General features: G+C 45.9%; 2 protein-coding genes across 3 annotated transcripts; one reads left to right on the top strand and one right to left on the bottom strand.

Moving 5' to 3' along the window:
• Positions 1-24: 24 nt before the first annotated feature.
• Positions 25-20,269, bottom strand: mpp1 (MAGUK p55 scaffold protein 1). Of its 2 annotated transcripts, none has more exons than XM_061803259.1 (12): positions 7,303-7,634; positions 4,781-4,909; positions 4,558-4,636; positions 4,318-4,403; positions 4,140-4,208; positions 3,266-3,462; positions 2,731-2,834; positions 2,558-2,638; positions 1,570-1,650; positions 1,283-1,485; positions 938-1,012; positions 25-854 (listed from the first exon to the last, which is right to left on the bottom strand). In XM_061803259.1, the coding sequence occupies exons 1-12, from the start codon at positions 7,423-7,425 to the stop codon at positions 678-680; spliced, it is 1,404 nt and encodes a 467-aa protein (XP_061659243.1). In that variant the 5' UTR covers positions 7,426-7,634; the 3' UTR covers positions 25-677. The 2 variants fall into 2 exon arrangements, with proteins under 2 accessions (XP_061659243.1, XP_061659242.1); XM_061803258.1 differs by lacking the exon at positions 7,303-7,634 and adding an exon at positions 19,924-20,269 and having other exon boundaries at positions 26-854.
• tmlhe (trimethyllysine hydroxylase, epsilon) lies at positions 9,184-15,273 on the top strand. The gene is made up of 7 exons (XM_061803261.1): positions 9,184-9,517; positions 9,590-9,766; positions 11,920-12,199; positions 12,320-12,439; positions 14,453-14,689; positions 14,792-14,930; positions 15,025-15,273. Exons 1-7 carry the CDS (start codon positions 9,382-9,384, stop codon positions 15,154-15,156), a joined length of 1,221 nt encoding a protein of 406 aa, XP_061659245.1. The 5' UTR covers positions 9,184-9,381; the 3' UTR covers positions 15,157-15,273.
• Positions 20,270-21,211: the final 942 nt, after the last annotated feature.

Below are 21,211 nucleotides of genomic sequence, written 5' to 3'. Positions count from 1 at the left end.
TTTATGATACACGATACCTCAGCTCTCGGATGTATAACAGTTGGTGTCCTGAAGGTTCCTGGTCACTATTTTCAAATTAATGAGAGTCAAAGAAGCAGTCGCAACAGAGCTGAGAAATTTAATATTTGCAAAAGTGCCTCTAAACTGCTCAGGAGGCATCCAGTTATGCCAACTGGCACGATCGCCGACTAACTGCATTGGTGTTTTGTAGAAAGTAACATGTGTGGTGAGAAACATTTTCAAGTCATCTTCTAATAACTGAAGAACAACAACATAAGAGTGATGTTGCGACTAATAATACAATCCAGTGATTAAAAAGGGAGGATTTGTTTTCTCCCACAGTTGTGGGTTTTTTTTTTTTTTTTTGCATTTACCCACGACACAACAAGCACAAGGTTTGTTGGCACCAAAAGACCCATCAAAATGTTCAATCACAAATGACTACATGATGAAATAAGACATCACTGGTAAGGTTCTCAGCTTTCCTACATATTACTGTTTTTAAATGCACAGATGCAAAAAAAAAAAAAAAAAAGACAAAAATTCAGACAATGAACAGTCACCTAAAAGAGAACCATTCGGATTTGGGTTAGGTATTAAAGGTTTTGTGTAAGGAGCGATATTGCACTGCTTTAAAAATAAAACAAATAAGATATCACGCTGATGTCTGATGCCAATCAGTAGACCCACGAGACTGGCACCCACTGTGGAGTGGAGGAGACCTGCTCCAAGGCCTCTTCCACGCCTTTCACACTCTCATCCACGTCATTGTTGACTAGAATCAAATCAAAGAAGTGTCTGTAGGCCATCAGGATTGCGTCCGACTCCTTCTGGATCATCGTCAGGTTTTCCGTCTAGGTCGGGACATGCGCAACACAAGATTGTCTGCTGGACTCAACTAATCCCTTTTGTGTGTTCCAATCACCGTTTGTCTCACCTGAGGCGCTGTGTTGGTGGGTGCGATGAACACCACGAGAGGAGCAAAATCTGCGGTCCGCAAGACCTTCAACGTCTGCGAAGAAAGGGGGGACGACGTTTGAAATGTAGTCTTCGCTTTCCGAGTCCAAGGACTGTATAGTCGTGTGCTTCAAAAAGGAGCCACGCCAGACTCACGTGGAGTGTGGTCAAGGAGCGTTTTTCAACCCTATAGCATGTATCATTCTGAAATTCTGATTGTACTCGTAAGTTAGCCTAGGCTAGTGACATGGACTAGGTGTGTTCTAACTACAGATTTGGTATCGTAGGAACGGAAGTCGGTGATCAACCCGTGTACGGTACAAACCTGTGGTTCGACATCCAGCAGTGCAATTTTTCCCTGCTCGTGGATCTTTTGGATGGTTTCAATTTTGGTTCCAAACATATTTCCCTGGAAGCTGCCGTACTCCAGCAGCTCATTTTCAGAGATGCACTTGGTCATGGAGTCGTTGGAGATGAAATAATACTCTTGGCCGTTCTCCTCGTCTTTGCGTTGGGATCTGGTGGTGTCTGTGCAAGAAAAGTCAGAATTGTCAAACTGCAGCTTGTTGTTGTAATGCAGCAAATATTTATTTTACCTTCTGTACTACTTACGTGGTAAAGGGTAAGAAAATTTTTCAGGATATTTAGTCAGCAATGAATTTTTGATGTGACTCCTCCCTACACCTGGTGCGCCTAAAACAAAATCCATAGAATAGTTGAAATCATATCAGAAACTGTTGTATTGTGGACTCTAATCTAACATTCAAAGCCATGTTTTGCTGTTTTTTTTTTTTCTCTCATTTTTCTCCTGCAGTAGTATGCCGTAACAACCGCTAACAGTATTGACATTTGTTTTTATTAGTTACGTCACTCTCATCCCCTTCACGCTTTGTTCATGTTCTGAGCAGCCACTGATGGAGCGAGCACAAGAGACAAGGTGGGCGCCCGGCACTGGTAAATATGACGGGCCGTGATTGCTGTGGATGGCGCTCCGGATTCTGAACCTGGAAATTTGACAATTTATGGGCCTGATGCCGTACGGGCCGGTGCCTTCCACCACTGTCCGACGCGGTCTGGTTGGGGTTTGAAGCCGGGCCAGGCTGGGGATCTTAATTGGAGTCTGCCGCGACCAATGGGATCATAACGTCAACCTCGGATTAAGCGCTTAACAGCATCTACGGCCCGACCGCGCCGATCGACGGCCATGTGCAGCATCGAGAGCGCCATGATCTCCTGCTTCTTTTTCCTTTCGGCTCGTCCCGTTAGGGGTTGGCACAGTTTTTCGCCGGATGCCCTTCCTGACGCACCCCCTCTGCATTTTAGCCGGGGAGAGAAGCTTACAGCACCTGGTATTTCCACGCGGTCTCCCATCCTAGTACTAACCAGGGACAAACCCGCTTAGCTTCCGAGATCGGGCGTTCTCAAGGTGACGTGGTCGTAAGTATCTAGGATGCTACGATATGCTGACATTATCAACGTGCCGTATTCATCTCTGAAACATTTCAACACGGCGAATTTTCTCGGTCTTCAGTACGTGAACAAATCCTTAGGGATGGGTAACAATTGTACATTGACAAATTATTAGAGAAATGAAACTTACCAATGAGGACCAAAGTTTTCCTGTTGAAAGCGGGCAGCCGGACAACCTCCTCGTAAGAAATCACATCCAGCTGGTCAAAAACTGGAAAAAAAAAAAAAAGAAAGAAAGACATTTTGGTGGGAAGAAAACAACACGACGGGTGTGAGAAAATGCGATGCCGGCGATAAACTTACTGGAGCTGTGCTTAGCCAAATACTTGTCTTTGCACTTCTTTTTCTTTCCAAACGGACTCCATGACTGGGTGCCGTCTTTGGACTTGCTCTTGCTTGCCACCCTCCTGTTGGGGGAAACGGCAACATTTTGCAAAATTTTATGCCGTGCAGAAATGAGGGGCACATCGTTGTGTGACACCTCAGACAATCAAGTCATGAAAAAGATGAAATGTTCCCGACAAATTCATGAAAAAAATACAAAAAAAAAAAAAAAAAAGCTCCCACCCCAAAGAGAGTTCAGCCAAGCGCATTTTCCAATACAGAACACTAATTTGCACAAATTGTACCACGGTTGAATCTTATCTTGGTCAAAATTCTGAAAATTGTCCTCGTGTTGACTGAAAACCGAGGAAGCTTACGTTTTCCGAGGTGTACTGATTGACGTTAAACAGTGTCGACCGAAAAGCATTGCCGAGAAGGTCATAAACGTTGTAACATATTCTGCATGAAGTCATGCTCGCTACAACCGCACACGATATTGCAACATCTGCACAACCATTCTTGGAGCTCGGGCGACGGTATTAGTCCAGCGAAGTGTGCCGCACTGCTCTCGACTGTGCCTTGCCACCAGTTGGGGTCCTGCTTGTTGATGATTTGAATGATGTCACCAGTTTGAAAACGTAGACCGGCTTCTTTGCACGGGATGAGCTCATCTGTGGCGGGGTCGTAGTTAAACTGCGCCCTCATGTACGTCTGCAAATCCAGAGCGCGACACCTTGAGTTTTGTCAGTCCATCCCGGTTTGTGTGTTGAACAGTTACGTTGCACAATCATCATGCATTTTGTCAATCCAATGAAAGTGACTCTCACATTCATGTGAATGCCTTCAATGTTGCTTTTACGGCAGGTTAATGATAATGTCCGATGTTGACCGGCACTAGTCAGAGGGATTAAGTCACATCATGTCTGTTGTTCTGAGGGTTGTAGTTTGCAACAATTTACCGAGTAATTATTTGGAATAGTTTGTGGTATGATGCGTTGATACGACACAATCAATACACTCTGCAGACTCATAAAGGTCACAATGGTTAGCAATTAAGGAATAAACCTTTGCGGTCTACCCAACTCACTCGGAGTGGTCCGGGGTCACAAAAGCTGTCCAACAAGTTCAGAAAATCTCAGCTAAAAGGAGGACTGCGCACACTACTACCATTATGTTTCATCGTCAAACAAACAAAAGATACTTGCGTAATTCCCTTGGATTATCATCACTTAAGAAAGGAAGGGAAAAATGTCGATTGAATAGTTCAGGAAAAGATAGCAAAGTCGTGAATCTATTAAGGGATGACCTCCTCTCTATGGTTTGAGATAAAACTGGTCATCCAAACAACCAATGCCCCGTTTGTTTACACAAAGTACTTTTGTTTTTACCTCACAGGCTTTGGGTCGGCTCTTCTGGTTGGAAACAATCTTCATTGTGACTATTCCATTGGTTTCTTTCTGCAGGAATAATAAGGGTGAAGTTCAATTGTCATACACTGCACTTCAAGAAAAACAAGGTTTCGTGTGTGTTGCTTTTAATAATGGCTGTCATTCAGGGTTAACGCACCAAAATCTTTTGTAGCTGATCGACCGTCTGGTTAGTCACACTTTTCCCATTGATTTCTGCTATCTCGTCACCTTCATGCAAGGAGCCTGAAAAGTGGAAGGAACGGAATGGCACAATAGTGGAAAACATTCTTCATTTATTGCAGTTCGAACAAATGGAAAGCAGCGATGCATCAAAATCAGCCCCGCGGGCCGGTTCGATCGCCGCACCCCACGGGCGGATCAACGTGCCATTGAATACCTTGTCTGTGTATAAATCCCCCGTGCAATATTCTGGCCACCGTGCACCTCTGCTTGTCATTCATCTTTAGTGTGACCCCCTGCAGATGAAAGAAAGACAGATCACGTTTGGCAATGAACGGGGAGGAAACGAGCAACACTAATCCACAGTGAGTTTGAAAAAAAAACAAAAAAAAACAAACAACAACAACCAAGTGTCAATGTGTGAAAAATATAAAACGCACCATTGGTTCTGAGGGATTTTTTTCAAACATGACCTCTTTCATTTTGGTCAGCTCAGTGCCGTTCATGTATGTGGCACTTCCATTGGTATAAACCTCAGCACCTTTATTCTCCAAAGTTTGCATAGTTACCTGAGAGAGAGAGAGAGAATCTATCATTATATTGTAAATGAAAATAAGGACCTCTTGGATCCTGAAATTTCCCTCCAAGCTACAGGGAAAGTCTTTTCCTAATTGCCAGTGTTTCATTTGCGGTTTCAACACATGTTCTCGGTTAAAAATCAACCCGGCGTTATTAACACCTCATTAAACGCATCCAACGATCTGCTCCAACAGGTTCGTGTGGTCATGGATACCACCAGCGTCATCGGGGGAGCCCATCGGTGAACAGCAGTAAAGCCAGATGACAGTAACTGTCTCAGATGGTTCTTGCAAATAAGTCATCTCTAAGGCATTTATACAGCAGTCCTTGAAAAGATGAGGTCAAACCTGATTTCATGACCTACGCTTGACAACTAAGTGAACTCAACTTAACACGAATGAAAGCTGGAAACCCATTTCTTGACAGTTTTCCTAATGGTCACCAAGGAGACCTCTCATCAAAACTCAACCTTTACGTTAATACAAAAAAAAAAAAATAAAATTATTAATTAAACACGCAGACAATAGGAGTTGATATTGTTACAGGAGGTCTGAAATGGATTGCGGTTTTTATTGCTGGTTAAGAGACAAAGTGTGAGAACATTTGCAGACGTCACGTGAAAACGCCCCTGGCGGTGCAGCAACTTGGGTTGGGCATTTCAGGCAAGCCCATGACAAAATTATATTGCGGGAATGCACAATCTTTCACAGAGCGAGCGACATACATACATTAGCATGCTGTTGCCATGTAGGTCAGTAAGGTGACATAATTGATAGAACAAATATATGCCTGGAATCTCATTTTTCTTTTGTCTTGAATCTGGTAGTAGTCAAGAGTTGACAAGGAGTCGTGGAAGTGTTGGTCCATGCAACACGATACTTATTTACCAGCCTGGTGCTATTCGGGTTTGACAGAGGGATGTCAGGGGAAAATATTGGAGCGTGCCAGCAGATGAAATGACACCCTGTGATGTGAGATCAAAAAGTCCTCAAACGTGTGACGTGAATAACCAAGAACTTGCCGAAGCCGCCAAAAAAAAAAAAAATCAGGAAGGTTCTGCAGCCCCCCCACCCCAGACACGAGGAAGGAAAACTCAAACCGGCCTCCACAATCCAGTCATGTGACGATGGGCTGCGAGTGGACTGAGAGAGACAATTTAATTCGAAATGCCGCTGATGGGTGTGGGAAAGCATTACCACAAAGAACTCGCTAACTGAATCAGGAGCCTTTGGTCACCCCAAAGTCTTTCTCCGCCCCACTTTATCTGGATCTCTAATTTACATGAAGGGCTTCATCAAGGACATGTCTGATTAGATGACAACAGACTCTCAAACTAGTTAAAACGACATTTACATTTAAGAAGGACAATCAGTGTTGTTTTTCTCTCTCTACAGACTTCTCCAAGTGTTGGGACTCATTATATGGGCAAAATGGAGGCTGGTTCTTTGATTTAGGATGGCAAGTAATGGCTCTACAGGACTATGCGGTGCCAATTCTCTTTGGTGAGCCGTTAAAAGGCAAACTTAAAAGAGGTGTTCTTGTGATAAACAGCAGTCCAGCGCACGAGCTTCCAACTCCTTTGCCCGAATTCCAAAGCGCTGAAACTTGCCAACGTCTTTGAATAATGCTTAGTTGGCATTTAGAGGGTTTGCGAACAATCCCGATGTGACCCTTGCTCAACATTCTAGTCAGCAGGCTTCACTTACTACGTCAGCATTAAGCAGGAGACTCGAGTGCTGAGGTCAGGAAAAAAAAAAAAAAAAGTTTGCTTTGTTTTTCACGCCCTCCGGTCACTCAGCGCTGACTTGACAATTTTAAGACGGTGTCTCCATTTTAACACGTTTTTTAACCATTTGGTCGCGCCATTCCCATTTTACGCAACATTCCATCATGATCTGTGATCAAAACTGACCCCGTCTGGAAAACAAAGTAAATAAACCCACCCAGATAGCCTCAAGTGAGCCTACTTTGTAGGCAAAACAATGCCGCCACAAGTTAATTTCATGAGAAAGATACCCCCCACCCCCCACCCCCCACCCCCCCAACAAACACAGATTATGTTCGTAGCTTGTTTGCCCCTCCGCTCTCACATGATGTCCGTGTGTATTTTTGGAAGGTGAATGAACGCAGGAGTGGAAAAGCTTTAATGGGCCGTCTGTGCCGGACCTGGACCCAGGCTCAGTGGGCATCGCACTGAGGAAGGTGACTCAGCTTGCAGCGAAATCCATCCCAGCTCACCCTGCTCTTCACTTGGACTCCAAATAAGATCGACGTTCAAACAAATGGCATTTTAACTTCTTGCCCTTGTTTGAAATTTCTACGACAAAAATCGCGTCCCCGGAAGCAAACGGAAAATTTCCCAGTGTCGGAGACGACAACTTACCTTCTCGGGCTTTGGTTTGGTTTGCAGGAGCTGTTCCAGGTAGAGATCGGAGAGGGCTGTCCGGACGGAGTCCACGCGGTCCAGTATGATTGCGGGGTCGTGTTTATTGGACTTTAGCGTCATCTTTCCGTTTAGGAGAGAGAGGGGGAGAGAGAGAGAAGGGGGGGGGGGAAATAGAACAGTGAACCCGATTTGCCCCCTCCCCTGCGCAAGGTCCACGAGAGGCTGAGGCTGGCTCTAAAAAAATGCTGCCAGATAAGAAAATGGCGATAAGAACTGCTGATGATATGAAGTCGCCGAGCTCAAGGTCCAAGGTTCAGATCGGCAGCCCGCCCGCGATCGACGCGAGATGCAATGAGAGGGGAGGGGGGGGGGGGGGGGCATCGCTCAGCTCAAGTAAACAGTGGAGGATCGCGCTGCCTTCGCGTACCTCCCACAAGATCAAACATTTGAGTGCTCACTCCAACACCCAGACCAATGAAGTCAATGGGAACTTGTACTGTACATTTTCTCTGCTGGAGTCTTTTAATATATCGTATTAAGGCTGCGTGTTTGCATTATATTTTTATTCATTCTGGTGTTCTACAACTAACCGAAAGCATTATTAATTATATAGGTACGCATATGAGGTGACCTGGGTATCCCGTTCAAAAAGATGCATAACATAATCCATCCCATTCCTAATTGTTGTTCAACTGTGACATCACATTTGCATTCACATTGTTTTAACGTTTCTAATTTCTCTCAGATTTCAATGGGACATCATTATGCATCCATATGCGCTACAGCAACGGAACACGTATATTCTTTTATCAAACACTGTCAGTAATACTATCCATCTCATTTCGCACTCAGTGCACAAATATTATGTACTTTAATATTACATTGCATGCACCGCACAGACATACACATTTGCATTCTTGTTTTGGTGACATTGAAATGTATTCCTCCCTCCATTCTGCTTCTTGTTTTGTGATGCACCATTATTGCAAGTATTGATGTGTGAATTTGGCTGTTGCGTACATGACCTCCACGGAAAGAGGTTTGTCCAACACGTTTCATTTTCCTACTTCGAAGGTGAACGTCCTCAAAAGTCGGAAAAACCCTGAAGGCAGCACGCCGCAGCGGCCATCGGCTTGCAGCAAAGGGAAATGAACCAGACGGCAACTCACAAACGTGCCGCTGTGTAACATCTCGGAAGAAAAATAGCACAAAATAGCTAAACGGAAGATTCGCGTGAAATTCGACGCTCGACTCGAGTAGGGAGGCGTTCTAACCCGACGCTGAGTGACGTGTGAATTTTAAAAACGCACACAAGGGGCGAGGCTTCCGTTGCTCGCGCTGCAGTACGTATTTGGGGATATGTTATTATAAAGCACAAGACAAAGTTCGACTTCCTGCTCAATGTTCCCCAACAGATACTGTGGCCCCTGTAGCTCAAACCTAATATTACCAGTATTAAAAAAAAAAAAAAAAAAAAAACACTATTACACTATTGTAGTGTCGTACTACTGCTACAACTACTACGACGACAACTGCTACTACTAATATAACGTGTTTTGTTCACCAATTTCCAGACCCTCGAGGGCATACTTGAGCGATTCTGTATGGTAAAATAACAAAACGGTGGCTGCAACCACCTTATACAGAACGAAGGGCAATGTTGTGGATTTAACTGTTAAGTATTACATCAAGTAAAAGTACCACCCGACCTAGAAAATGTGCTGTTCTATGGGGTACTGAAAAAAAATCGGTTTTGAAATGGGCAAAGATCTTTGTCTTTTAGAGTATTACACATTGTCCCAGAAGTCCGACGTCCTCTAAAGCAAAAAAAAAAAAAAGGCTTCACTTGCGCATGCGCACGTCCTGTTCACCATTTTCGAAAGGAACCGGTAGCTGACCAAATAGTACGTAAAATGAGAAGTTTTTTTTTTTTTTTTAATAATTAAACCAGCTCCTCCTTAACACTATCATATTCACTCACTTTGATGAAAGCAAAGCACAAGAGAAGATCGGCCCTCGTTTAGCGGCCGCAGGCCCAATTGTGAAGGGACGTTCTGCTCGGTCAACTTACGGGACATGATCGGGATGCTTAGCAGGGCCGCGAGCACACGCTGCCTGTTCCCTCTCAAAAGGATTCAGTGGAGACATGTGGAGCAAGCACGAGGGTGCGCCGGCCCACCGACAACTCTGCACCTTCTCCAAGACTGTCTGGGTGAGTTCTGGGGAGATACGAACCCTCGTTGCACGCCCGCTTTTGTAAATGCACCCCCCACTTCTGTACCAGAGCTCCAGTACAGAGGGTCTCGGATGCGTTTGGACTACGTGTGGCTGAGGGACCACTGCCGCTCCGGCTCGTCGTACAACTTTAAAACAAACCAGAGGAACTTGGACACAGCAAGTATTGACCTCAGTATTCAGCCCGATCACATCCAAGTGGAAGATGACCACCTCATCCTCACTTGTAAGTCACTCACGGAGCCAATAGAGTCCATGAAAGCACGTGCGCTTGCAAGGTCGAAAAAAACAAAACAAAAATCAAAGAAGACAGATGCCTTCCAAAAAGGTTCGTTTTTAAAAGATGATTCACTTCAGTTGAATTTATACAAAGCCAAATCACGACAGACGTTGTCTCGGGGGCATTTGTACATGCGTACGAAGCAGGACTAGAACAGTTTGTCCGCAATGGTGAACAGACATTTCTTGAAACGTCCACCTGTTTTCTGAAAACCGGAAAAACAAATCAAAAAACTACTCCCTCAAATTCAGGTCTGTCTTCATTTTGAAAACCGGACACAAAATCTATTCAAAAATCAGAATCTATTCAGCACTGAGCATCCGTTAGAAACTTGATGCAAAAATTGAGTTCAGGGAAAATGTTTATTCGAAATGGATTCACTAAGAGAAATATCAGCCAGAGTGACATCTATTTTCTGCTATCATCACTTCCAATGGCATCGGGGCCCAAAGTGTGAACCGATTCTGAGTGAGCTGAGATAATCCGTCCCCTTCACGGGTTTCTCATGACAAAATTCCAATTCAGACGACTTGGTGATTGCGCAAGTGTGCCTCGGGCTGACCGCAATGAAAGGTCCACACTCTAAAATGTGCGGTTTTATCACAGCCAAGGCGCAATTGCTTCCTGCAGAAACGGTCTGAGGGCGCGTCTATGCAACAACCAGGAAGTTTTTGGTCGCATCCTGATTCGCCACAACTGCGAGGCGGACGATTGCCTCAGAAAAGTGCTCCCCCTTTATATGCGTCAATCATCTGAGCAGCTTATCCTCACAAGAGTCACCGGAGCCCGTCCCTGGTTGTCTTCTGGCTGGAGGCGGGGTACCCCCTCAACTGGTCTCCGGCCAATTGCAGGGCACATGGAAACGAGCATATTTGGGAAAAGTATTGGAGCTTGAGAAAAGTGGGAGCAAAAACAAAAGTGTTGGTGTACTGGTGTCCCGTGGAAGTCTAGGGAGGAGTCAGATCATGTCCCGGAAGGTGGCGCTTCTCCCTCCTACTGTTGATCAGGGTGACTTTTTCCTCTGTGTTAAGTGTCATTGTTTAATGGTTCATCCTGTACACTCATCCTTGACGAAATGGCACCTTGCTCAGGATTGTTGAAACTCTGTGCACATAATAAGACACCAGCTGTATTATGATTGTCGGTATTTACGTAACCAAGGTTAGACATCAACCAGTTCAAATTTGTTGCCTGGTGAATGCCGAGGCCCAGAGTATTTGATTGTCATGAGGAATTTGCAAGCCTTACGATTCATAACGTGCAGCGCGTAACCAAAAACGGAGACGCCGCTACGTCCCTTCGCACTCAACACTTCAATCCGCACACTCTGCCCGTTCACCAATCAAAACACTTTCAGGCTTTTAATACCAGAAATGAGATCAAAACATGTACCGTGCGTGTCCTTCAGCTGCAGAAACGTTGCCCAAAATGCCGAAAAAAAAAAATCTCGTCTTCCATTTCTTAACGCCCTGCATTCGAAGTTTCACTTCAGTCAGTTGTATTTGTCACATTTAAATCAAGTGATACATTTGACGATTTCCACCAACGATTTCAACACGCCCCAGAATAATAATAATAAAAAAAAAAAAAAAAAACTCTGCCTACCAGATTATCCTTCATCTGGTGGCTGTCAAACAGTAAAACACAATAAAAGTAAAACCGCCAACCATCAGGTCACGTTAATACATCACTCATGATTGAGCTGCAAAAATGGGACAAAAGAGCAGGACCTCAAAACGGGTGGCAAGTGGTGTAATTTCCGTATATTGCAGTCAAATCTAAAGTTGACAAGAAGAGAACTGCGCACAATTTGACTTCAAACAAATGCTCATTTTCTAATGAAAGGGAATTCCTCCTACATATAACGTGTTTGAATGAAAACGTTGATTTGTCAACCGGAACGCATTAAACTGCTTTTATTGTTCTCGTGTGGGTGTGTTAACTTCCTCCGTCACATCATTTGCAGTTTCAAAATTGGATGCTCATCGTCATCATCAGCCATGTGCGGAACTGCGCTGTGCTTTATGTGACACGAAACAAAAGTTTCACTCTTTCTTTCTTTCTTTCTTTCGTTCGTTCGTTCGTTCGTTCATTCGAAGGGCCCGGTGGTCACGTGTCAAGATACAGCTTGAGCTGGCTGGCTGAAAACAGCTACGAGGGGACAAAGCTGAGCAGCGTACAGCCACGCGTCCTCTGGAATGCCGACGTCTATAACGACTCGCGCGTCCCCTCCTCCAAATGGGCCGCGTTTATGAGCAGCGACGACGAGCTCGAGAGGTTTCTGCAGAACTACCTCCTCTACGGGATCGCTTTCGTAGACGGTGTCCCTGCTACAGTTGAAGCCACGGAGGCCGTGACTCAAAGGGTCAGTCTGATCAGGTATTTGCAGTAACGCCGTGACGTTTCGCGCCGCGTGTCCTCGCGATACGTTGACGAGCAACGCCGCGGTGGAGGAATGCGGCGTTTCCAATTGCATCTGTTGCGTTACCCATCCGCAAGGGAGACGACGTACGGAAGAATGTGGTGCTTCACTTCCGATTTCTCCAGAGGAGACACCGCCTACAGCCAGCTCGCGCTGGACCGCCACACAGACACGTCTTACTTTCATGAGCCATGTGGGTAAGTGCCGGGGAAATTGTCTTCCCGGCTCACGGTTCTGCTCAGTTTATGACGAAGTAAGTGCGCTTTGGTACGCTACTCGCAAAGAGATCGGGAGATTCGGCGTTCGGCTGAAATTTGGCCAAGAGACTGAAATGCACTCTAACTCGCACAGGTGAACTTGTCTTGGACTTTTGTAAAACTGTTGGAACCATAGCAACTGTTCAACGGTTCAGGACTTTTTGCAACAGCTTGTTGTCCCGTAACAAAGAGCCAAACGCCAAAAGTCCACGAATGCGTTCCTTTCCTCAGTTGAAGTGGTTCCGAAACAGTCGTCTTCATCGTGCTGATTGCATTTTGACGTCGTGAGCCCGAGACAAAATGAGCCGTCATACGGGAAGGAGGAAGAGTTTCGTTTCATTAAGCAAGAGAGACTTGGAAGAGTCAAAGAAGGGCATTCTCGGAACTGGATTGGTCGATTCGTGGCGCGCGCCAACACCTGTTGGGAAGTTTTCGCGTTCAGCTTCTTCCGAGAGACCAGCAAGACATCACAAAACATCTTGAAAAAGTGAATGGCAAAAAAAATCCTTTCAGAACGTAACGAAAGATCTGCACCCGTAAGTCTTCTTTTCCTTTCGGTTTGTCCCGTTAAGGGTCGCCGCAGCGTGTCGTCTTTTCCATCTGAGGCCATCTCCTGCATCTTCTTCGTCAACACTGTCCACTGTCCTCGTGTCCTCCCTCACAACAACCGTCAAGCTTTTCTTTGCTCTTTTGCCTGGCAGCTCCATGCTCAGCACCTTTCTACCAACGTACTGACTCTCGCGCCTCTGGACACGTCCAAACCGCCTCAGTCTTGCTCTCTTCTAACCTGGTCCCCCCAAAACATCCAACTTTGGCTGTCCCTCCCTCGAATGAGCTCATTTCTAGTCCTATCCAACCTGTTGACATCTTCATTTCTGCCACCTGTTGTTTCTTTCTCTAATCCGTACATCATGGCCGGCCTCACCACTCTTTTGTAAACTTTGCCCTCCTTCTCCATCCTGGGCGATGCTCTTCCTCTCTCTTCACCTGCCGCCAACTGTGCCCCCTGTTTCTTCACTTCCTTACCACACTCGCCATTGCTCTGTACTGTTGAGCCCGAGTATTTGAAGTGGTCCACCCTCGCTACTCTCTTCTCCCTGGAGCTTCACTCCTCCTCCTCCTCCTCCTCCTCCTCCTCCGCCCCTCACATGTATTCCGTTTTACTTTGGCCAATCTTCATCCCTCTCCTTTCCAGGGGGTTCCGTACATCAGAGGTGCTAAATGTGTCGACGTGCCGGTCAGCGGCATGTCCGCCGATCACGGCTTCGGCCAAGCTTTTGTGTCCTACGAGCCTCCGCCGAAGCCGTGCCTCGCGGACGAGCACGGCTTCATCCGGGGTGGCTCCTACATACTGTCTGTTGTTGGTTAGAAATGATCCGTATATCATCTAAATATGGCGGCTCAAAATGATAGGGTAATACTGCCCCGGACACTTGACTGATTGTGAGACGTTCTCTTCTTCGAAAAGAGCTTTCGTGTCCCACAGCGGGGGCCACCGCATATTTTCATTGGCGAATGTCCGGCCGGGGTGATGTCACGGGCAGTAGATGCAGCCAATACGGCGACCACTTGGATGTCGAATGACACGTCCACAACTCTGCGCATGGATGACGTGCTCTCGGCTCATGTTTATTTTTTCCCATCGACGTTGAAGTGAATAATGTTATATGTAATTTTTCATTTCAAGGGCTTTAAAGGAATGATTTGAACAATAAGCAATCTACTCACTGAGTCGTTAGTCAAGTACGGGTCAGTTGAGCAGAAAACAACAAAATTAGGCTTTGGTGCAAATTGCTGTGCTTGGTTTTAGGCTCTCTCGCTTGTGTTTCTCGCTAGTGCCGTAGATACAAACCAGACGTTTGGCCATATTGTTGTATTCTGCAACTGTACAAAAAGATGACGTTGCCATGTGTGCTGCTTGTCACACTTTTTTTTTTTTTTTTTTTTCAACAGAATTCAAGTTTTTCACTGTCTAAAGCATGAGGGAACTGGAGGAAGGACCCTGCTTGTGGACAGTTTCCACGCAGCTGAAAGTGTTCGTCGGCAGTCACCCGAACATTTTGAAGTGCTCTCCCGTGTTCCGATCAGACACGAATATGTGGAAAGCCGGGGCGTCCACCAAAATCACATGATAGGCATTGGCCCCGTCCTAAATATCTATCCTTGGAATGATGAGCTTTACTTGATTCGGTAGGTTGAATGCCACGCTCGCTGCAATTGGACAAATGCTGCTTCTATTTGCATAGGAAAGCAAAAACCAAACCAAAGTCATTTTCCACCCTAAATGAACAGGTACAACAACTACGACCGATCAGTGCTCAACACGATCCCGCACGATGTCGTCCGCCGCTGGTATGTGGCTCACCGAGAGCTGACTGTGGAACTGAGGCGGCCGGAGAACGAGCTGTGGGTCAAACTCACACCGGGGAAAGTAAGGCCGCGCCTCCTGTCCACCAGAACATCCATTTTGCAGCAGATGTGATTGCGATGCATAGTTAACATTTTTCCTCTTGTCATCGCCGTAGGTGATTTTCATCGACAACTGGCGGGTCATGCACGGCAGGGAGGCCTTCACCGGCCTGAGGCGGCTCTGCGGATGCTATCTGAGCAGAGACGACGTTCTCAGCAAGGCGCGCATTTTTGGCCTTCAGGCGTAAACCCCCCGTCCAAAACAGCCGATTGACTTTGGGAATGTTCACCCTGGGAAGTAGCTTTCGAACTTGAAACCATTAAATGTTCTCATAAATTCAATCCATTACACCCTACACAATATGGGATTCATTCATTCACCAATTGTAGTCATTTTGTACATTTTTTTTTTTTTTTACACGTAACTCTAAAATACTAGAGCTGAATGTGTCATGGATAAAGTAATAATTAAATCGTCTTCAAACCAACTGAAGGTCTTGAATAACTTCCTCAAACCTCTTGAATATTGTTGTCTTTGAATTCCTGGCTGGCAAAATGTGTGTTGCAGCTAAATCGAATGGATGAGCGATGCCCCCTGCCGGTATTAATGGGGCATGACATAAGTCTTTTTTTTTTTTTTAATTAAAACCCAAAAAAAAAAAAAAAAAAAAAAATCTCATCATATATTCCCATTTCGACTGCACAAAGTTTGGCATGCCAGCACCTTTTAATGAGATCCAATCCTCCCTGACAAGTATATGATCATGTTTTGTAAAAACTGGCTTTTCGATATTCGGATATTCTCACGGCTACCTAATCGAGTGTTGGGTACAGCCGATACAGCAAGCACGCTCATTTTCATGGTGCAAGGACGCATGAAACATTTTTTTGTGATTGCACAAAGATGCCGTCACAATCCTCTTATCGCCATCACCGGCAATGAGGAGAGTGCTGTAGTAACCATGGAAACAGCTGAGCGTACTGAGGCCAGCAACGTTGTCCTGGTAACTTGGCAAATGAGAGCGTTCAGGCTTTCATCATCAGGCCACGCGAGGTGAACACTTCCATCAATACGTGCGCACGATGACGTTGCATTGGAGAAAAAGCGGAATGCAAAGGAATTTGAAAAGATTTGCCAAATAATAATGGAATTTATGGGTTGTGTGGGGGAGGGGGGAGGGGGGAGGGGCGGGGAGCAAGTCCAGAATACTTGAGCTCTTGGAAACAAATGACATTTTTCAAGAGCCACCCATGGTGAAGTTTCTCAAAGTAATTGCAGCCTTTTACACGTACGTACTACAGCAGGTGGCAGGTGAAGGCCACAGGATTGCAAAATTCCATTTCCCGCACATGCAATTGATTTTTTTTTTTTTTTGTGTCGTAGCAGCGGCAGCTCATCACTCTGCCTTCCTTGTCTTGTAAATCAGTCTGGGTCAAGGCCGGTGGCAAATAAATTCATTTTTAGTTGCCCGAAGCTATCCAAAGTTTAGGCACTGCATCGGACTTGCTGATCAACGACGGAGGGAATCGTCCTTCCCAAAGCACCTTTCACCTTGCTCTTTTGCAAGTGGGAGGGAGGGATTCGCGCGAGATTAATTGTCTACAGTTTTTACAGTCAGGAGGCGGCAGAGACGAAAAGGGTTTGATCACGGGTGAGTGAAGGGGCGAGGATGGCAGACTGGCCAAATAGGGGGTGGCTTGCGCAGCTTGTGATCAAAGCAGAATCCGATGAGATTTTGGACTCCAGCCGCACATATTGGCAAACTCGCTTGTCAGAGTGCAGTGGCGGAGGCAGTCGAATTAAATCAACTTGCGAGCAGCCGATCGGTCATCGTCAGCGGTGCAAAAATGGGAAGGAGTCCTTCATTATCGTTATCATTGTCATCACATTTTGCCGTTGGATGCAGAGGATATAAAAAGTCAACACATGCCCGTTGAAATGCTGCTTTTGTGATATAAAATAAATCATTTTCTCCCATTTATTCAGTTATGTACAACTCAAATATTTTCCTCAATATTTTATGAAGGGGATGTGAAAACTAAACAACTGCGACAACACGGTGGCACAAGTGCAAGTTCCCTTTCATAAATGAGGATGTGGCTGTGTTCAGAGTTAAAGAACCACTTTGCAAAATGCTAAATGGGAATCAATACGCAGCTGCCACCATTCAGTGCCTTTGGTTAAGCCCAAACATATAGCAACTGTTCGAGTGGGCTTTTCCTGACATTAAAAAAAAACCTCTTTTCTCTCTTTTGTCATTTGAAAATATTGATGAATGAGCAGGAAGAAAGAAAAATATATGGCCTGCAGCAGAAAGGGCACTTTTTCCCAACCATGGGCAAAAGGGCAGGTGCTTGAGTACTACTCGTGGCTTACGTGTGCACGTGCCCCACTCGCCCTGCTCCTTGCCTCATTAAAACGTCTCTTCGCAAGGATCAAATGTTTCCTGTTGAGAGGATGAAATGAAATTCAGTCAAACATGGTCTGCTTCATCCCTGGTCCAAATGGTGGCCGATTATTTTTGCTATCACAATTTCTTCTCGGCGAACAGATTCAATCACACTCTCGGGCTAAAGGAGAAAAGGTGTCCCATGTTGGAATTGTGGCGCGATCCCACGAAGCGGTACTGTACAGCGCAATGGATGGCCTTAATAATGAATACATGCATGAATGATCTCCTCACGTTGGCTCCCAGCGTGCCCCGCTGGCCCACGGCGACGACTCCCAGGCTACTACAGTACTGCCGAGCTGAGTCGAAAGCTGATGACGAATCGGGCCCGCGGCGTGCGTTCGGCTGTCTGGGACAGAATGAGGACTGCTGGGCCCGCGGCGGCCTCCCCCTCAAAAGTGAGCGCAGCTTCCAGGGTAATTCGTCCACACGGACTTCTGCATCCGCCCACCATTCGCACTGCTGAGTCCCCGTCAGCAGACTGTGAGGAGATGTGAATCAGCACTGCGGTTGCCACTGCAGGAGTGAGTACGCGTAGGAGGAGTTTCTCATACTTGACAAGATTGGAGAAGGGATATTTGCCATGTATAATTCCACAATAGCTCATTGCCAAGTACCGTCTGCAGTGTGAAACAGATGAGTTGGCCTTTAAGGAACAAAGCGCACAGTTCACGAGATGGCCAGCAGGCGACAGACGAGACTTTTCCATTTGGAGGAGTGCGCGTGCTAAAAATACTGTACAGAAGGCGACGATGCTGATGGCAGCAGATGAACAATTGCTGAGTCCCCTGATCCCCAAAACACAGGTCGCCCATCTAGCAACACTGCGCAATTTCTACAGGTGATTAAAAAAAAAAAAGAAAGAGAAAGAAAATCCAGCTTTCTCAAATGCTGTGATAGTTCAAAGCACAAATCTAAAAAGGCCCCACTACACCGAGTGGTGTCAAACGTCGCCTGACTCCCCCAGAAGAAGAGGAGACCGTGTGAGCAAATGCAGTGACACTGAGCTATCATCTTGCATCCGTGTCAAAACATGAGCGTGAGGCGCTCATTTCTCAACAATTGACACAAGTCTGCAACTAAACCTGACGAAAACGTGGAGCGCTGACAGTCCGGCGCAACGGCTCCCGATTCTTTTGTCATCTGAGTGATTCCGTTCAGTGTCGCGATAGGTGACAGAGCACAAATTGTACGTTGAGGAGTGAACAGGCCAATTTCTTTTGTGTCGGGTCAGTGTCGCATTTGTGACTTCTCCTCATGCTTACGGTGAAAATGCACACAGCACGCAATAGTTGTGCCTCAGTTGCACATGTTAAACCACTTTCGAGTGCTCATTTGACCTGACATGTGTGCTCACAATATTGCCACGTGCAATGTTCATTACGCTTGGTCTTTTCGTGGAGGGAAAGTGAGCTAAGGCTACAGCGCGTGCGGGATGAATCCAAAATATTCAATTCACCAAGTCCAAAAAAGTAAGGTTGAAAGAAACACTCCCCATATATAGACCTCGTGCACCTACGTCATGAAATCACGTCACTGGCCGGAAGTGTCGGTCAAGCGAAGCGTTCTTCAATGCCGAGTTGTTTGGAGACTGCGTGAAAATAGATCAGAGTTTTTGTCCGATACCATGAAATATTTTGAAGGTGATCATTAATGAAGGTAGGTGGAAAAACGAGAGACACTTGCCATAGAGGACCCATATTTAATGACGAAGTCGATGTTTTTGACGATAAGAAATTGGACTATTACCCTGCTTGCGCTTGTCTTGGACAAGCGGATCTACACACGGATCTGGTGTGTAAGTCATTGAGATTTACACGAAAGAGTTTGAACGCGTAGAAAAGTCTGGACTCATACAAATACTTCGTTGCTGGATCTGTTCTCAACGGGGACACGGGGCTCGTGAAGGCGGAAGTGTGTTCGGCTACGCGTTAACCTTTGCCCGAATTCGTTGATCTTTTCAGCTAGTGCGGATGGGTTTCCAACGACGTCACCACCGCACTGAGACCAATCGGATAAATTAACGATAGAAAAAAAAAAAAATTCACGCTTCACCCATCACCTGCGTTCTCTGACCTCTACGACACACAAGATGGGGTCATTGAAAACCGATCCATTCAATACAAATACCAATATTTAAATAAATGTCCCCCGGTTTGACAAAAAAAAAAAAAAGAGGACAAGCAAATCGGCACCTCCGTATCGTTTCCCAAAAAGTATTTAGAATGCCGAGTTGGCTCATTTGAGAACAATGCGTTAAAAAAAAAAAAAAAAAAAGTAAAACGGAGTCGGCTCCTCCGTGCACGAAGCGTGTTGCGGCCACAAGTTAACCTACGTAAGCATCTGTGTGACCGACTGTTCAGTTTCCTTTTTTTAAATACGCATTGGACTCATTTGAGAAGAATGCATATTTAAAAAAAACTAAACAAAACCGCAACACGCTTCCGTGTATGTCGGAGAAGACTCCCTGTTGTTTGATTTTTTTTTTTTTTTAATATGCATTGTTCTCAAATGAGCCAACTTGGCATTGTAAATACTTTGAGATTGAAAAGGAACAATTCCTACCTGAAGTGAAGCGATGGCTACTACACAGCCGTGCGTATTTGGTTGGGCACGCACCATCCTTCTTTGTCTGTCGTCACAGCGTGTCATCTTTTTCCACCTTCGCCTATCTGGTGCATCCTCCTCTCTAACAGCCACCGTCCTCACCACAGCCATCAACCTTTTCTCCCGCTCTTTTGCCTGGCCCGGTTTAATTGCCAAAATCCATCCATCTTTTCCGGTCTTCTCAGATGGCGTTGCGCGGAATGATCTCTTTGAACATCTGTCTCTCGTCTGTCGGAACAACCAACAGCGCGACAAGTCTCGGGCATCGTGTACGTTCTGCTCCGGTTCAGTGTAGCTCTTTTTGACCGGCAATATGGCGCGGTGAAAATGGTGACGTCAATATATAATACGTCCATGAAAAGTGACAAGGGAAGCCCAACCCGCAGCAAAGACAAAGAAATGAATGAGACAACGAGGCACACCTGGAGGAGCCGCCAGTGGCTGGAGGGAGCTGATTGGTTGACACCAGCTAGACAAGAACAGGCAGAGATGACAACCAAAGCGGCAGCCGAGACAAACTTGGGACCCAGGAAAAAAACTAAACGCAACGTCATCCAAAAGCAGTCAAAGAAAATGGACCTTGACAGTGTTTGTCTGAACTCTGTGGCACACAACGGCCAAGCACTGCTCATTTCGATAGCACAGGACAGTCGGCATGTGGTGCAACAGAGACACGCCTCCGGGAGCTCGACTTTTAACGCTACGGCTCAACGAATGCACATTTTGCACCGAAAGCAACTTCATCGATGGGGGGAGTCCGTTGAGACAGGGTTACACGCGCACCGCCGATCGGGTGAAATTAGGCAGCAATTTGCCCTCTGAAAAGTATTTCCCCAAGTGTTAAACGAATCTACCAGTAATGAAAGAACCAGATTTTTTTCCAGCATATTACTAATGTATTGAGCTGTACCTAATTGATGAATGCAAAGTCGCAGGCATAATCGCAGCAACGTGAGCCAGTAAGGCCACAAACTCTGACACGTAACAATTGGATATTTCGGTACACTATGCATACTGACTTTTGTGTTTTTCAACTATGGTGTCATGTCATGGTGGTGGAGGATTTGATGAAGTGATCTTGTGATGGTCAGATGGCGTGGACGAGATCCACTCAGTGTACACCTTTGCTTAGCATCTCCTCCGAGCACAACTCCATGGCAACGCAACCGGGCCGAGCCGGGAGAAGAAGCAGGGCTCGCTTGACGCGGTGGATGCTTTTACTGAAAGAGCTTGATTTGTGCTCGCG

This window comes from Syngnathoides biaculeatus, chromosome 18 (assembly GCF_019802595.1).
Source record: "Syngnathoides biaculeatus isolate LvHL_M chromosome 18, ASM1980259v1, whole genome shotgun sequence".
NCBI lineage: Eukaryota > Metazoa > Chordata > Actinopteri > Syngnathiformes > Syngnathidae > Syngnathoides > Syngnathoides biaculeatus.
Note: the sequence above shows the minus strand (reverse complement) of the source record. Positions and strands in the feature narration are given on the sequence as shown.